This window comes from Echinococcus granulosus (genome assembly GCF_000524195.1).
Source record: "Echinococcus granulosus chromosome Unknown EG_S00183, whole genome shotgun sequence".
Lineage (NCBI taxonomy): Eukaryota > Metazoa > Platyhelminthes > Cestoda > Cyclophyllidea > Taeniidae > Echinococcus > Echinococcus granulosus.
In genome coordinates, this window is record NW_020170563.1 from 110,818 (window position 1) to 124,625 (window position 13,808).

Consider the following 13,808-nt stretch of genomic DNA (forward strand, 5'->3'; position numbering starts at 1 on the left):
CATAAATGCTGGCACAAAGTTTTTCGGACGTGTATCCGTAGAGCCCCTAGACTTCTCTAAAGAAAAAAGAAAACATAATACTTGGGCCGAACATGTTTATTCGACTTATAGAAAGGATTGTGTCTACTGGTATGGCCAGGAGGCCAGCCCACATGGTGGAGTTACAGAGGTGGAGACCCGAAGTGGTTCCTTTGCAGTAACCGAGAGTTAAATAAGCAGTTAATATGTTACATATCTGCTGCCTTGCCATCTGCGCGATTCGAATAGAGACAACATTTTCATCCATGGCCACTTAAGGATTAAAAAATCACTCTTCTGTAGTCTAAAGTTACATGATTTGAATTGTTGCCATGATTAGTTACGCCTTGCTATGGTAAAATAGGTGAACAAACATCGAGGTTTAAACCCCTTTAGTTCTTGGGATCATAGATGAATAGGCGACGTCTGGATCATCAATTTTACAGCTAGAAAATACTTAAATTGATAATTTTGCCGATATGTGGTTTGGCGCATTTTATTGTCAAGGGTTAGGCTTGTGGCATTAATGGCAACTCATCTAACGGGAAACAGCAGTTTCGTTGTTTTATTTTCAATTATTGTATCTTATTTTTTAGTTATCTGTACTGAAGCACTGCATACTTCGATTTTCCACAAATTTCTGTTGCGAAGTTGGTAAATCCCATATTTATTTCATTATCTTGAATAAACCACGTCTAAATTACTTAAACGTAAAATAAAGTATTACTCTGAGTTATTTTCCGGCGTAATAATCCTAACTAGATGGTGGGAATATTTTAGAGGGGGTAAGAGATTATGTGTCTAAAGGGGATACCGAATCTGTACCAGTGAATCGTCTGAGGGGTCTAAACAAGCAACCCTTCTCTTCATGGCCATCCCTTCTTTAGGATGTCACCCTTGGAGCCCTCCATATCGACGTTTCTACGGCTCCCACAAACATTTATGCGAATTGTAATATACAAAGTCAAAAGCGGTATGGTAAATTTACATAATTATCGAGAAGGCTTAATGATAATACATACCATAGACCTGGTTAATTTCCCAAATTTTGCGTCTTCTGTTAGGCTCAACGCATCCGAGAGGGGTTTCATCCGGGAGGCACTGTAAAGGTTACAGCGAGTTCGTTCTATGCGCCTGCCTCATTTCTTAAGGACACCTGAGTGAATGCACCATTATAAAAAGCGCACCACGGCCTTAGAACCAAGTACTAAGCAGCTCCCTAGGGACTACTTACTGCTCCTTTAAGTGTGATCACTCTTTATTATTGAACTCTGTCGACAACTGGAGGTTGTAGCAGCTACCAAATGTTGACACGAATTTGGTGAGCCCTCTGTTGTAAGACCCTCGAGATTCAGTCATCCATAGCCTACGAATTCAGCCAACGAATCTGGAATCACCGTTTTTAAACCAAGTTTGCTTTCTGTTGCTCCAAGTTGGACCTTAATGTCAATGACTTTAACGCACGGAGGGGCTGGCAGACTATAAACATGGGCAGGACGCCTTGAATCCAAGGTGGTTAGTAGTCTGGGGGGTTAAATACCAATCAAACATAATTCTACCAAAATAGTTTGTTGGTAAAAGACGGATTTATTCGTATTGCCTGTAATAGGCTTAAACAAAGTCGATTGCTAAATATTACTGTTAATCTGGCCTTGCCGCTATTAACAATCATCAAGGTGGGGTCATGTGTTAACTTACCTTGAGTTTCGTTAGATTTTGGATCTGGTAGTTTATCAGCCTTGCCTTTGCAATAAAAATAGAAAGAAGAACTTACAAATCCGAACAAAATCAACTTGGATCGGACCTAGACTTGCATAACAATTTCTAACTTCTTTAATTTTAAATGAAGGTGCTGTGTTTCAGTTCACTTTGTGGCTCCGCTATGATTTTTACCACCCAATTCATCTGCCTAGATATAAGCTGTAGTGATATTTGCTAGAATGATACGCCAGGAACACCAGGACAACTATTTCATTAAAGAAGCCCAAATGTTAAGGGGATAACTAATTTCCCGATATGGACCTCATGATTTGGTGATATCTGACATGCCCATGAGATAGGGTATTAGACAAGAGTGCTGACCCCTTTTGCATAAAAATGGAACACTGGGAATCTATTATTGTTCACTGAGATAATCCAGAGCTGCCTGTCAAATAGATGGTTAACGTACTTAAAAATTTTCAAATAATTTGGAACGCACTGCTGTGTAGCAACAATATCAACTTCTTTTACATCACATTTCAATAGCTTTGCTGTCCAAATTAGTCACGCTGCTACGTCCATTGGAATACACAGTCTCACCATTATTTTACTGTGCCAGCTCTACAATAATACACAGGTGCTCCCTACATCTACGCCACATCAGTGTTCATGGGAATGCCTTCGGTTTGAAAATACAGAAAAAAATTATCCCAGAAAAACAAGTGACTTCTTGTGTAAAGATTTTTACTAAATTTATAGCTATTTTTACTGTTGTTCAGTTTCATGTGATAAAATAAAATAATGAACTGTAACCACAGCATACAAATGATTACGGCATCACCGTGACACTTGCGGCTCTCATTGGCTGAATCCTCAGTAATGTTGTAACAATTTTCCATCACTTCAGACTGGTGAGTTGCCACCTACCTGGGAATGAAAGTAGACTGAAATCTGGAATACCATGGTTCAGTCAGTGTGAATATTGAGGCAGTAATTGACAACTGGGTGGAAATAAGTTTATTAGGTAATCGCCAATCCGATTCAATTTGTGAGATCGCCTTAAATACTTCCCTCCTTCATTGGTACAAATTATGCTCCCGAATTCGGGAAGCATTAAGCCCACTTCATCATCACCAATTTTTTGTGTAATTTTCATCGTTGTTGCCATCATAGTGGACTCGCTTTTATTTAACTCTTTGAAGGGGACAAAAAATGGGGATACTTTTGACATGGCCGCACATATTATGTCTGGAAGTCTCAAAAACAGAATCGGTTTATAAATTCATGTTAAGATATTAGTAATTGCTGTTAATTCCCAATTCAGCATTAATATTGCAAAATTGCTTACCGGCGAATGAATATCAGCTAGGATTTTCCAAATCATTCGAACATTACCCTGGCTTCAAGATATGAGCTAACCACTGTTGAGCTTTCACGACTATGGTCAGCGGTCGATGTGTGCACCTAACACGTGTTTGAGCTAGTATGATCAAAGATACTGGTTTAGTTCATCAAGTGTGAAACCGCATATCAGGTTCTACAATTCCATAGATTTTGATGTATTATTCCTTACTAGTAGTCAACTAAAAATTCTCGAATATACTACTGGTTTGCTCAAACTGAAACCTTTCGTATCATATAGTACCTAAGTAATCAGTAAATGTGTATAAGTGGGAAGAGTGGGATTTTATAAAGTCATTAATTATTCGTATTTAAGAGGTCTTACTGGCAACTGTAGTATGCAACAACATGAAGAATTTTAGTCGAAAATCTCAGCCTTTCTACTCCAACCATACGATAATTCTTTTGAACCAAATATACCATTTATACTGATTTCATTTGGTCTAGTGTGACTCGGATACACTGGTAACCTCCCTTCTCGCTCCAACAGCTTCATTGGTAAGTGGAGCGCTACATTGGTGAGATACCTCTCGCAAAGAATGCGAACGGCATCTAACATCCAGACAATTTGGATGGGTGATATAAAACCCATCTGCTATGGAAGGCTGAATCTACAAACTCATCGAAAAAGCGACTATGGACTCTCTCTAAGCTGATTATCTTAAGTTACCGTTAAAGAGCATTCTTCATGGTCATATCCCTGCAGTCAAGATAAAATAATAACGATAATCAACATCATCGCGTCATCGTTGTCAGTAGCGTGAACTACCATTTTCGATCGAGGTCACTCTCACCTTTTGGGAGGGAATAAACAAACGCGCATACCGCCAGACTCGCCTCCCAATCCTATACTTCTTCAGGGAGGATAGGTAGATGGATGGATGGGTGGATGGATGGTTAGTTGGTTACGGGGTGGGAGGATGGACACGGGATGGACGGATGGATGTCATCGGCTGTAGAGGACGCAGGTGGACACGCTCATTGCACATGTTAAGAGGGCGTCGTATTTTTAGTCCAACACGCACTCCTTGTGGTCACAGTGCATACGTGCGCGTGTGGTGTCGTGCAGTTAGCCAATCAAGCAAAGGCCAAAGATGCGGCAGCGTGGTAATCGATTTGCTGCGTGTGTGTGCGGCAGTGCTATCACGTGTGCACGCGAGCACTGCCAGGGCAGTGTGTATGTACGAATGCTGCTGTTGATGCTGTCGTGGCCGTAGTCGTTGGCATATAACCGCGTACGATGCAGCGCTCGTCACGTTCGTACACACACGTGTGTGTGTTTAGCTAAATATCACCAAATTGCAAGACGAGCATATTTGTTACAAGATATAAGTGTGTATATACGACGAGCGTCGATAATCTCCATATTTTGATAGGAGGAATTCCGGTGTTTTTTGTACCTTCGAAGTAGCTAGTTGCATACCTGTTTGCGTTCCGGTTTGAAATTAAATAACCCAAAACTGAAGTCTTTTGTCACTAATTACAAAAATACTGAAATAAAGGAGAAAGGGCAACCTTAGTTTTTCCTTTAGGAATGCTTTTCACTCGTTGGATTTAACAAATTGCGCTGCAGTCAACTGACATTTTTTTAAAGGCATTTTTTGGCTGGACGGACTCTTGGCTCTCCATGAGCTCTGCCAACGTCTTGGCGGTATGGGTTTTCACTCACCGTTTTTAGGGATGACTCGTTACACTACTTTGGTGGCAGCAGTAGGCGAACCTCTGCCTCCACCCTCCCCTCCCATCAAGGAAATAATTATCGTGAATCCGTTAGTCGGCTACCAATAGAAGGATACCTACGATGAATAGTTAAGGCCATAAAGACTCACTTCAAAAGAAGTGAAATGGGAAAGATTTTTGGCACGCTCCAGTTTCGAGATCTGGACAATGCCTAAAGGTGAACATAGATAAGAAGTTGTCCCCACACAGAAAATGCCCTTAAGGAAATGCCTCCCCTTTGTCTCTATGCCCAAAGATTAGCATTTAAGTCTAGGAATATGAAGCTTCTCCTAATGCTGTTTTTAGACATGTTTTACTGGGGCAGGGGTTGGCGGACAGAGAACATCGTCTAGCATTAAGGACCATCTGCTAAATTATTTCGTTAGTTTATTGTTCAGGTCATCTTGTTCCTGTCCTTTTGTTGATTACAATATACAGACAGTTTCGTTAAGGTTGGAACTGGAGGGTAACTGCGAGAGAGCTCAGAATAGCATTCGAAAGAAGAGGTCTTTGTAGTGAACTGTTGCTTAAATGTCCATTTGGCTACGCAGACTCGACTTCTTTGACTCTGCGGGTGACACAGACATCCGGTCATGGGTATGATCTCTCAACTCTCCTGTACGCTAATAATAAGCCATTTTTCCACATTGGAGTGGCTAGTTACGATTTCACGAAGGGTTGGATACGTAAAAGTGCACAACGAAAATTTTCAAGCATTCAGGAATAAAAAGCTATGGCCCCAAAATGCTCTAGCATCAATAATAGTCATTTACCTTAATGTACCTTTTTGTAATTTTGACTTGCATGAGCATTAAACTAATGATTTTCGATGGGTCTTTCGAATTTGCCCATGTCCATTTGGTATTTGGACGAAGAGGTAGCTAAGACAGACAGCTTCTATAAAGTTATGCCACATTTTTCAAAGAAGCATAAGAATATTCTTGGTTTTAAATGTCACTATTCAAACTCGCTTAAGAAATTTGAATTAGTGGACGTGTTTAGCCATTACTAAACGTATCTGCGTCGTTGTTTAAAAGGTGAACGCAGATAGATTGTTTTTTGAACCTATTTCAAATAAAATGACAAACTCTAGGAAAATGTCGCATCGTACATTTAAAGCGATGGCATTTCATTCCATAGATCTTATCATTCTTACAATTCAACATCGCCCATCATTACCATGTTCGATCGAGTCGAAATAAGTCGTGATACAAACACGAAGATCATGCAGTGGATTTTGTGAGGAATTAGAGGAAGAATTTTGTATATTATCCAGTGAATTTATTTATCATGTCTCTAATTGGCAGAATAAACTAAAGGGATTTACTGGGCAGGTGATGCTCCACATCAAGCACATAATGAACCAGTCTTGTCTCCTTCATCATCATTGTTATCAGTTTGCTACAAACCTGAAAATATTACCTACTGCCTACGGATGTTATAATTGAGTTACAGCCAATTTTGGTTCGTTGAAGGCAGATCTCTCTTTACTCCTAGTTAAACGAAAGTATGGATGCCAAGATTAGATACATTTATCTCTGGACTTCTGTCGTGCGTATCTGCAGCTACGCTATTTTACTATAAATAGCTTTTTTCTGTAGTATTTTCTACCTATTAAACGACTAATATTTTTAAAGTGAATCTTTGCTGAAGCGGTCTTATTCTTTGCATGAGGTAAAAGGTGCTGAATACATCTTGTGCTTTAGTCACTAACGTGGAACTTGAGTTATCTCTTAGTTGGGTTTGTTGTAGGTATGCAAATAATGGAGGGTCACAAATTGTCCGTGCAATAAAAAAAGAAGAGCGATGCCTTGTTTTTTACAAACAACCCTTGCGTCTTAACTGCTGAACAGGTAGTAATGTTAATACTCAAATAAACCGCTACTTTTGGTTTTAGTTAATTAGGAAGACATTTGAAACACTCGCAATATGGCTAATAAGGATCCAGATATCTGTAAAAATACCAAACTAGCAACCCAAAAATTGCACCAAATCTCGTATTAGGTAATTAAAACGTTCTTTCTTTATACGGTAGCAAAAAGCGTGCTCCTTAAGAATAAACAGAATAAATGAGCAATTTGACTCTGATGATCGATCAGTCACAGGCAGATAAATAAGTAGACGGCGAGATATGGCCAGGAGGCCAGCCCACATGGTGGAGTTACAGAGGTGGAGACCCGAAGTGGTTCCTTTGCAGTAACCGAGAGTTAAATAAGCAGTTAATATGTTACATATCTGCTGCCTTGCCATCTGCGCGATTCGAATAGAGACAACATTTTCATCCATGGCCACTTAAGGATTAAAAAATCACTCTTCTGTAGTCTAAAGTTACATGATTTGAATTGTTGCCATGATTAGTTACGCCTTGCTATGGTAAAATAGGTGAACAAACATCGAGGTTTAAACCCCTTTAGTTCTTGGGATCATAGATGAATAGGCGACGTCTGGATCATCAATTTTACAGCTAGAAAATACTTAAATTGATAATTTTGCCGATATGTGGTTTGGCGCATTTTATTGTCAAGGGTTAGGCTTGTGGCATTAATGGCAACTCATCTAACGGGAAACAGCAGTTTCGTTGTTTTATTTTCAATTATTGTATCTTATTTTTTAGTTATCTGTACTGAAGCACTGCATACTTCGATTTTCCACAAATTTCTGTTGCGAAGTTGGTAAATCCCATATTTATTTCATTATCTTGAATAAACCACGTCTAAATTACTTAAACGTAAAATAAAGTATTACTCTGAGTTATTTTCCGGCGTAATAATCCTAACTAGATGGTGGGAATATTTTAGAGGGGGTAAGAGATTATGTGTCTAAAGGGGATACCGAATCTGTACCAGTGAATCGTCTGAGGGGTCTAAACAAGCAACCCTTCTCTTCATGGCCATCCCTTCTTTAGGATGTCACCCTTGGAGCCCTCCATATCGACGTTTCTACGGCTCCCACAAACATTTATGCGAATTGTAATATACAAAGTCAAAAGCGGTATGGTAAATTTACATAATTATCGAGAAGGCTTAATGATAATACATACCATAGACCTGGTTAATTTCCCAAATTTTGCGTCTTCTGTTAGGCTCAACGCATCCGAGAGGGGTTTCATCCGGGAGGCACTGTAAAGGTTACAGCGAGTTCGTTCTATGCGCCTGCCTCATTTCTTAAGGACACCTGAGTGAATGCACCATTATAAAAAGCGCACCACGGCCTTAGAACCAAGTACTAAGCAGCTCCCTAGGGACTACTTACTGCTCCTTTAAGTGTGATCACTCTTTATTATTGAACTCTGTCGACAACTGGAGGTTGTAGCAGCTACCAAATGTTGACACGAATTTGGTGAGCCCTCTGTTGTAAGACCCTCGAGATTCAGTCATCCATAGCCTACGAATTCAGCCAACGAATCTGGAATCACCGTTTTTAAACCAAGTTTGCTTTCTGTTGCTCCAAGTTGGACCTTAATGTCAATGACTTTAACGCACGGAGGGGCTGGCAGACTATAAACATGGGCAGGACGCCTTGAATCCAAGGTGGTTAGTAGTCTGGGGGGTTAAATACCAATCAAACATAATTCTACCAAAATAGTTTGTTGGTAAAAGACGGATTTATTCGTATTGCCTGTAATAGGCTTAAACAAAGTCGATTGCTAAATATTACTGTTAATCTGGCCTTGCCGCTATTAACAATCATCAAGGTGGGGTCATGTGTTAACTTACCTTGAGTTTCGTTAGATTTTGGATCTGGTAGTTTATCAGCCTTGCCTTTGCAATAAAAATAGAAAGAAGAACTTACAAATCCGAACAAAATCAACTTGGATCGGACCTAGACTTGCATAACAATTTCTAACTTCTTTAATTTTAAATGAAGGTGCTGTGTTTCAGTTCACTTTGTGGCTCCGCTATGATTTTTACCACCCAATTCATCTGCCTAGATATAAGCTGTAGTGATATTTGCTAGAATGATACGCCAGGAACACCAGGACAACTATTTCATTAAAGAAGCCCAAATGTTAAGGGGATAACTAATTTCCCGATATGGACCTCATGATTTGGTGATATCTGACATGCCCATGAGATAGGGTATTAGACAAGAGTGCTGACCCCTTTTGCATAAAAATGGAACACTGGGAATCTATTATTGTTCACTGAGATAATCCAGAGCTGCCTGTCAAATAGATGGTTAACGTACTTAAAAATTTTCAAATAATTTGGAACGCACTGCTGTGTAGCAACAATATCAACTTCTTTTACATCACATTTCAATAGCTTTGCTGTCCAAATTAGTCACGCTGCTACGTCCATTGGAATACACAGTCTCACCATTATTTTACTGTGCCAGCTCTACAATAATACACAGGTGCTCCCTACATCTACGCCACATCAGTGTTCATGGGAATGCCTTCGGTTTGAAAATACAGAAAAAAATTATCCCAGAAAAACAAGTGACTTCTTGTGTAAAGATTTTTACTAAATTTATAGCTATTTTTACTGTTGTTCAGTTTCATGTGATAAAATAAAATAATGAACTGTAACCACAGCATACAAATGATTACGGCATCACCGTGACACTTGCGGCTCTCATTGGCTGAATCCTCAGTAATGTTGTAACAATTTTCCATCACTTCAGACTGGTGAGTTGCCACCTACCTGGGAATGAAAGTAGACTGAAATCTGGAATACCATGGTTCAGTCAGTGTGAATATTGAGGCAGTAATTGACAACTGGGTGGAAATAAGTTTATTAGGTAATCGCCAATCCGATTCAATTTGTGAGATCGCCTTAAATACTTCCCTCCTTCATTGGTACAAATTATGCTCCCGAATTCGGGAAGCATTAAGCCCACTTCATCATCACCAATTTTTTGTGTAATTTTCATCGTTGTTGCCATCATAGTGGACTCGCTTTTATTTAACTCTTTGAAGGGGACAAAAAATGGGGATACTTTTGACATGGCCGCACATATTATGTCTGGAAGTCTCAAAAACAGAATCGGTTTATAAATTCATGTTAAGATATTAGTAATTGCTGTTAATTCCCAATTCAGCATTAATATTGCAAAATTGCTTACCGGCGAATGAATATCAGCTAGGATTTTCCAAATCATTCGAACATTACCCTGGCTTCAAGATATGAGCTAACCACTGTTGAGCTTTCACGACTATGGTCAGCGGTCGATGTGTGCACCTAACACGTGTTTGAGCTAGTATGATCAAAGATACTGGTTTAGTTCATCAAGTGTGAAACCGCATATCAGGTTCTACAATTCCATAGATTTTGATGTATTATTCCTTACTAGTAGTCAACTAAAAATTCTCGAATATACTACTGGTTTGCTCAAACTGAAACCTTTCGTATCATATAGTACCTAAGTAATCAGTAAATGTGTATAAGTGGGAAGAGTGGGATTTTATAAAGTCATTAATTATTCGTATTTAAGAGGTCTTACTGGCAACTGTAGTATGCAACAACATGAAGAATTTTAGTCGAAAATCTCAGCCTTTCTACTCCAACCATACGATAATTCTTTTGAACCAAATATACCATTTATACTGATTTCATTTGGTCTAGTGTGACTCGGATACACTGGTAACCTCCCTTCTCGCTCCAACAGCTTCATTGGTAAGTGGAGCGCTACATTGGTGAGATACCTCTCGCAAAGAATGCGAACGGCATCTAACATCCAGACAATTTGGATGGGTGATATAAAACCCATCTGCTATGGAAGGCTGAATCTACAAACTCATCGAAAAAGCGACTATGGACTCTCTCTAAGCTGATTATCTTAAGTTACCGTTAAAGAGCATTCTTCATGGTCATATCCCTGCAGTCAAGATAAAATAATAACGATAATCAACATCATCGCGTCATCGTTGTCAGTAGCGTGAACTACCATTTTCGATCGAGGTCACTCTCACCTTTTGGGAGGGAATAAACAAACGCGCATACCGCCAGACTCGCCTCCCAATCCTATACTTCTTCAGGGAGGATAGGTAGATGGATGGATGGGTGGATGGATGGTTAGTTGGTTACGGGGTGGGAGGATGGACACGGGATGGACGGATGGATGTCATCGGCTGTAGAGGACGCAGGTGGACACGCTCATTGCACATGTTAAGAGGGCGTCGTATTTTTAGTCCAACACGCACTCCTTGTGGTCACAGTGCATACGTGCGCGTGTGGTGTCGTGCAGTTAGCCAATCAAGCAAAGGCCAAAGATGCGGCAGCGTGGTAATCGATTTGCTGCGTGTGTGTGCGGCAGTGCTATCACGTGTGCACGCGAGCACTGCCAGGGCAGTGTGTATGTACGAATGCTGCTGTTGATGCTGTCGTGGCCGTAGTCGTTGGCATATAACCGCGTACGATGCAGCGCTCGTCACGTTCGTACACACACGTGTGTGTGTTTAGCTAAATATCACCAAATTGCAAGACGAGCATATTTGTTACAAGATATAAGTGTGTATATACGACGAGCGTCGATAATCTCCATATTTTGATAGGAGGAATTCCGGTGTTTTTTGTACCTTCGAAGTAGCTAGTTGCATACCTGTTTGCGTTCCGGTTTGAAATTAAATAACCCAAAACTGAAGTCTTTTGTCACTAATTACAAAAATACTGAAATAAAGGAGAAAGGGCAACCTTAGTTTTTCCTTTAGGAATGCTTTTCACTCGTTGGATTTAACAAATTGCGCTGCAGTCAACTGACATTTTTTTAAAGGCATTTTTTGGCTGGACGGACTCTTGGCTCTCCATGAGCTCTGCCAACGTCTTGGCGGTATGGGTTTTCACTCACCGTTTTTAGGGATGACTCGTTACACTACTTTGGTGGCAGCAGTAGGCGAACCTCTGCCTCCACCCTCCCCTCCCATCAAGGAAATAATTATCGTGAATCCGTTAGTCGGCTACCAATAGAAGGATACCTACGATGAATAGTTAAGGCCATAAAGACTCACTTCAAAAGAAGTGAAATGGGAAAGATTTTTGGCACGCTCCAGTTTCGAGATCTGGACAATGCCTAAAGGTGAACATAGATAAGAAGTTGTCCCCACACAGAAAATGCCCTTAAGGAAATGCCTCCCCTTTGTCTCTATGCCCAAAGATTAGCATTTAAGTCTAGGAATATGAAGCTTCTCCTAATGCTGTTTTTAGACATGTTTTACTGGGGCAGGGGTTGGCGGACAGAGAACATCGTCTAGCATTAAGGACCATCTGCTAAATTATTTCGTTAGTTTATTGTTCAGGTCATCTTGTTCCTGTCCTTTTGTTGATTACAATATACAGACAGTTTCGTTAAGGTTGGAACTGGAGGGTAACTGCGAGAGAGCTCAGAATAGCATTCGAAAGAAGAGGTCTTTGTAGTGAACTGTTGCTTAAATGTCCATTTGGCTACGCAGACTCGACTTCTTTGACTCTGCGGGTGACACAGACATCCGGTCATGGGTATGATCTCTCAACTCTCCTGTACGCTAATAATAAGCCATTTTTCCACATTGGAGTGGCTAGTTACGATTTCACGAAGGGTTGGATACGTAAAAGTGCACAACGAAAATTTTCAAGCATTCAGGAATAAAAAGCTATGGCCCCAAAATGCTCTAGCATCAATAATAGTCATTTACCTTAATGTACCTTTTTGTAATTTTGACTTGCATGAGCATTAAACTAATGATTTTCGATGGGTCTTTCGAATTTGCCCATGTCCATTTGGTATTTGGACGAAGAGGTAGCTAAGACAGACAGCTTCTATAAAGTTATGCCACATTTTTCAAAGAAGCATAAGAATATTCTTGGTTTTAAATGTCACTATTCAAACTCGCTTAAGAAATTTGAATTAGTGGACGTGTTTAGCCATTACTAAACGTATCTGCGTCGTTGTTTAAAAGGTGAACGCAGATAGATTGTTTTTTGAACCTATTTCAAATAAAATGACAAACTCTAGGAAAATGTCGCATCGTACATTTAAAGCGATGGCATTTCATTCCATAGATCTTATCATTCTTACAATTCAACATCGCCCATCATTACCATGTTCGATCGAGTCGAAATAAGTCGTGATACAAACACGAAGATCATGCAGTGGATTTTGTGAGGAATTAGAGGAAGAATTTTGTATATTATCCAGTGAATTTATTTATCATGTCTCTAATTGGCAGAATAAACTAAAGGGATTTACTGGGCAGGTGATGCTCCACATCAAGCACATAATGAACCAGTCTTGTCTCCTTCATCATCATTGTTATCAGTTTGCTACAAACCTGAAAATATTACCTACTGCCTACGGATGTTATAATTGAGTTACAGCCAATTTTGGTTCGTTGAAGGCAGATCTCTCTTTACTCCTAGTTAAACGAAAGTATGGATGCCAAGATTAGATACATTTATCTCTGGACTTCTGTCGTGCGTATCTGCAGCTACGCTATTTTACTATAAATAGCTTTTTTCTGTAGTATTTTCTACCTATTAAACGACTAATATTTTTAAAGTGAATCTTTGCTGAAGCGGTCTTATTCTTTGCATGAGGTAAAAGGTGCTGAATACATCTTGTGCTTTAGTCACTAACGTGGAACTTGAGTTATCTCTTAGTTGGGTTTGTTGTAGGTATGCAAATAATGGAGGGTCACAAATTGTCCGTGCAATAAAAAAAGAAGAGCGATGCCTTGTTTTTTACAAACAACCCTTGCGTCTTAACTGCTGAACAGGTAGTAATGTTAATACTCAAATAAACCGCTACTTTTGGTTTTAGTTAATTAGGAAGACATTTGAAACACTCGCAATATGGCTAATAAGGATCCAGATATCTGTAAAAATACCAAACTAGCAACCCAAAAATTGCACCAAATCTCGTATTAGGTAATTAAAACGTTCTTTCTTTATACGGTAGCAAAAAGCGTGCTCCTTAAGAATAAACAGAATAAATGAGCAATTTGACTCTGATGATCGATCAGTCACAGGCAGATAAATAAGTAGACGGCGAGA

The 13,808-nt window shown here is 39.7% G+C and overlaps 2 protein-coding genes across 2 annotated transcripts in view; one reads left to right on the forward strand and one right to left on the reverse strand. All coding sequences in view use genetic code 11, as the record gives it.

Annotated features, from left to right (window-relative positions):
- Positions 1 to 2,950, reverse strand: part of EGR_10016 (hypothetical protein) — a gene marked incomplete at both ends in the record, with an annotated part of 5,968 nt that extends 3,018 nt beyond the window's left edge. Inside the window, 4 exons of the mRNA XM_024499265.1 lie at positions 640 to 713; positions 1,658 to 1,761; positions 1,793 to 1,842; positions 2,787 to 2,950. Of these exons, the coding sequence (XP_024346329.1) occupies positions 640 to 713; positions 1,658 to 1,761; positions 1,793 to 1,842; positions 2,787 to 2,950 (392 nt within the window). The remainder of the gene's footprint in view (positions 1 to 639; positions 714 to 1,657; positions 1,762 to 1,792; positions 1,843 to 2,786) is intronic.
- Positions 2,951 to 3,993: 1,043 nt separating this feature from the next.
- Positions 3,994 to 9,355, forward strand: EGR_10017 (hypothetical protein; the record flags this gene model as incomplete). The annotated part of the gene is made up of 5 exons (XM_024499266.1): positions 3,994 to 4,016; positions 5,238 to 5,291; positions 6,062 to 6,173; positions 7,454 to 7,567; positions 9,257 to 9,355. 5 exons carry the CDS (start codon positions 3,994 to 3,996, stop codon positions 9,353 to 9,355), a joined length of 402 nt encoding a protein of 133 aa, XP_024346330.1.
- Positions 9,356 to 13,808: the final 4,453 nt, after the last annotated feature.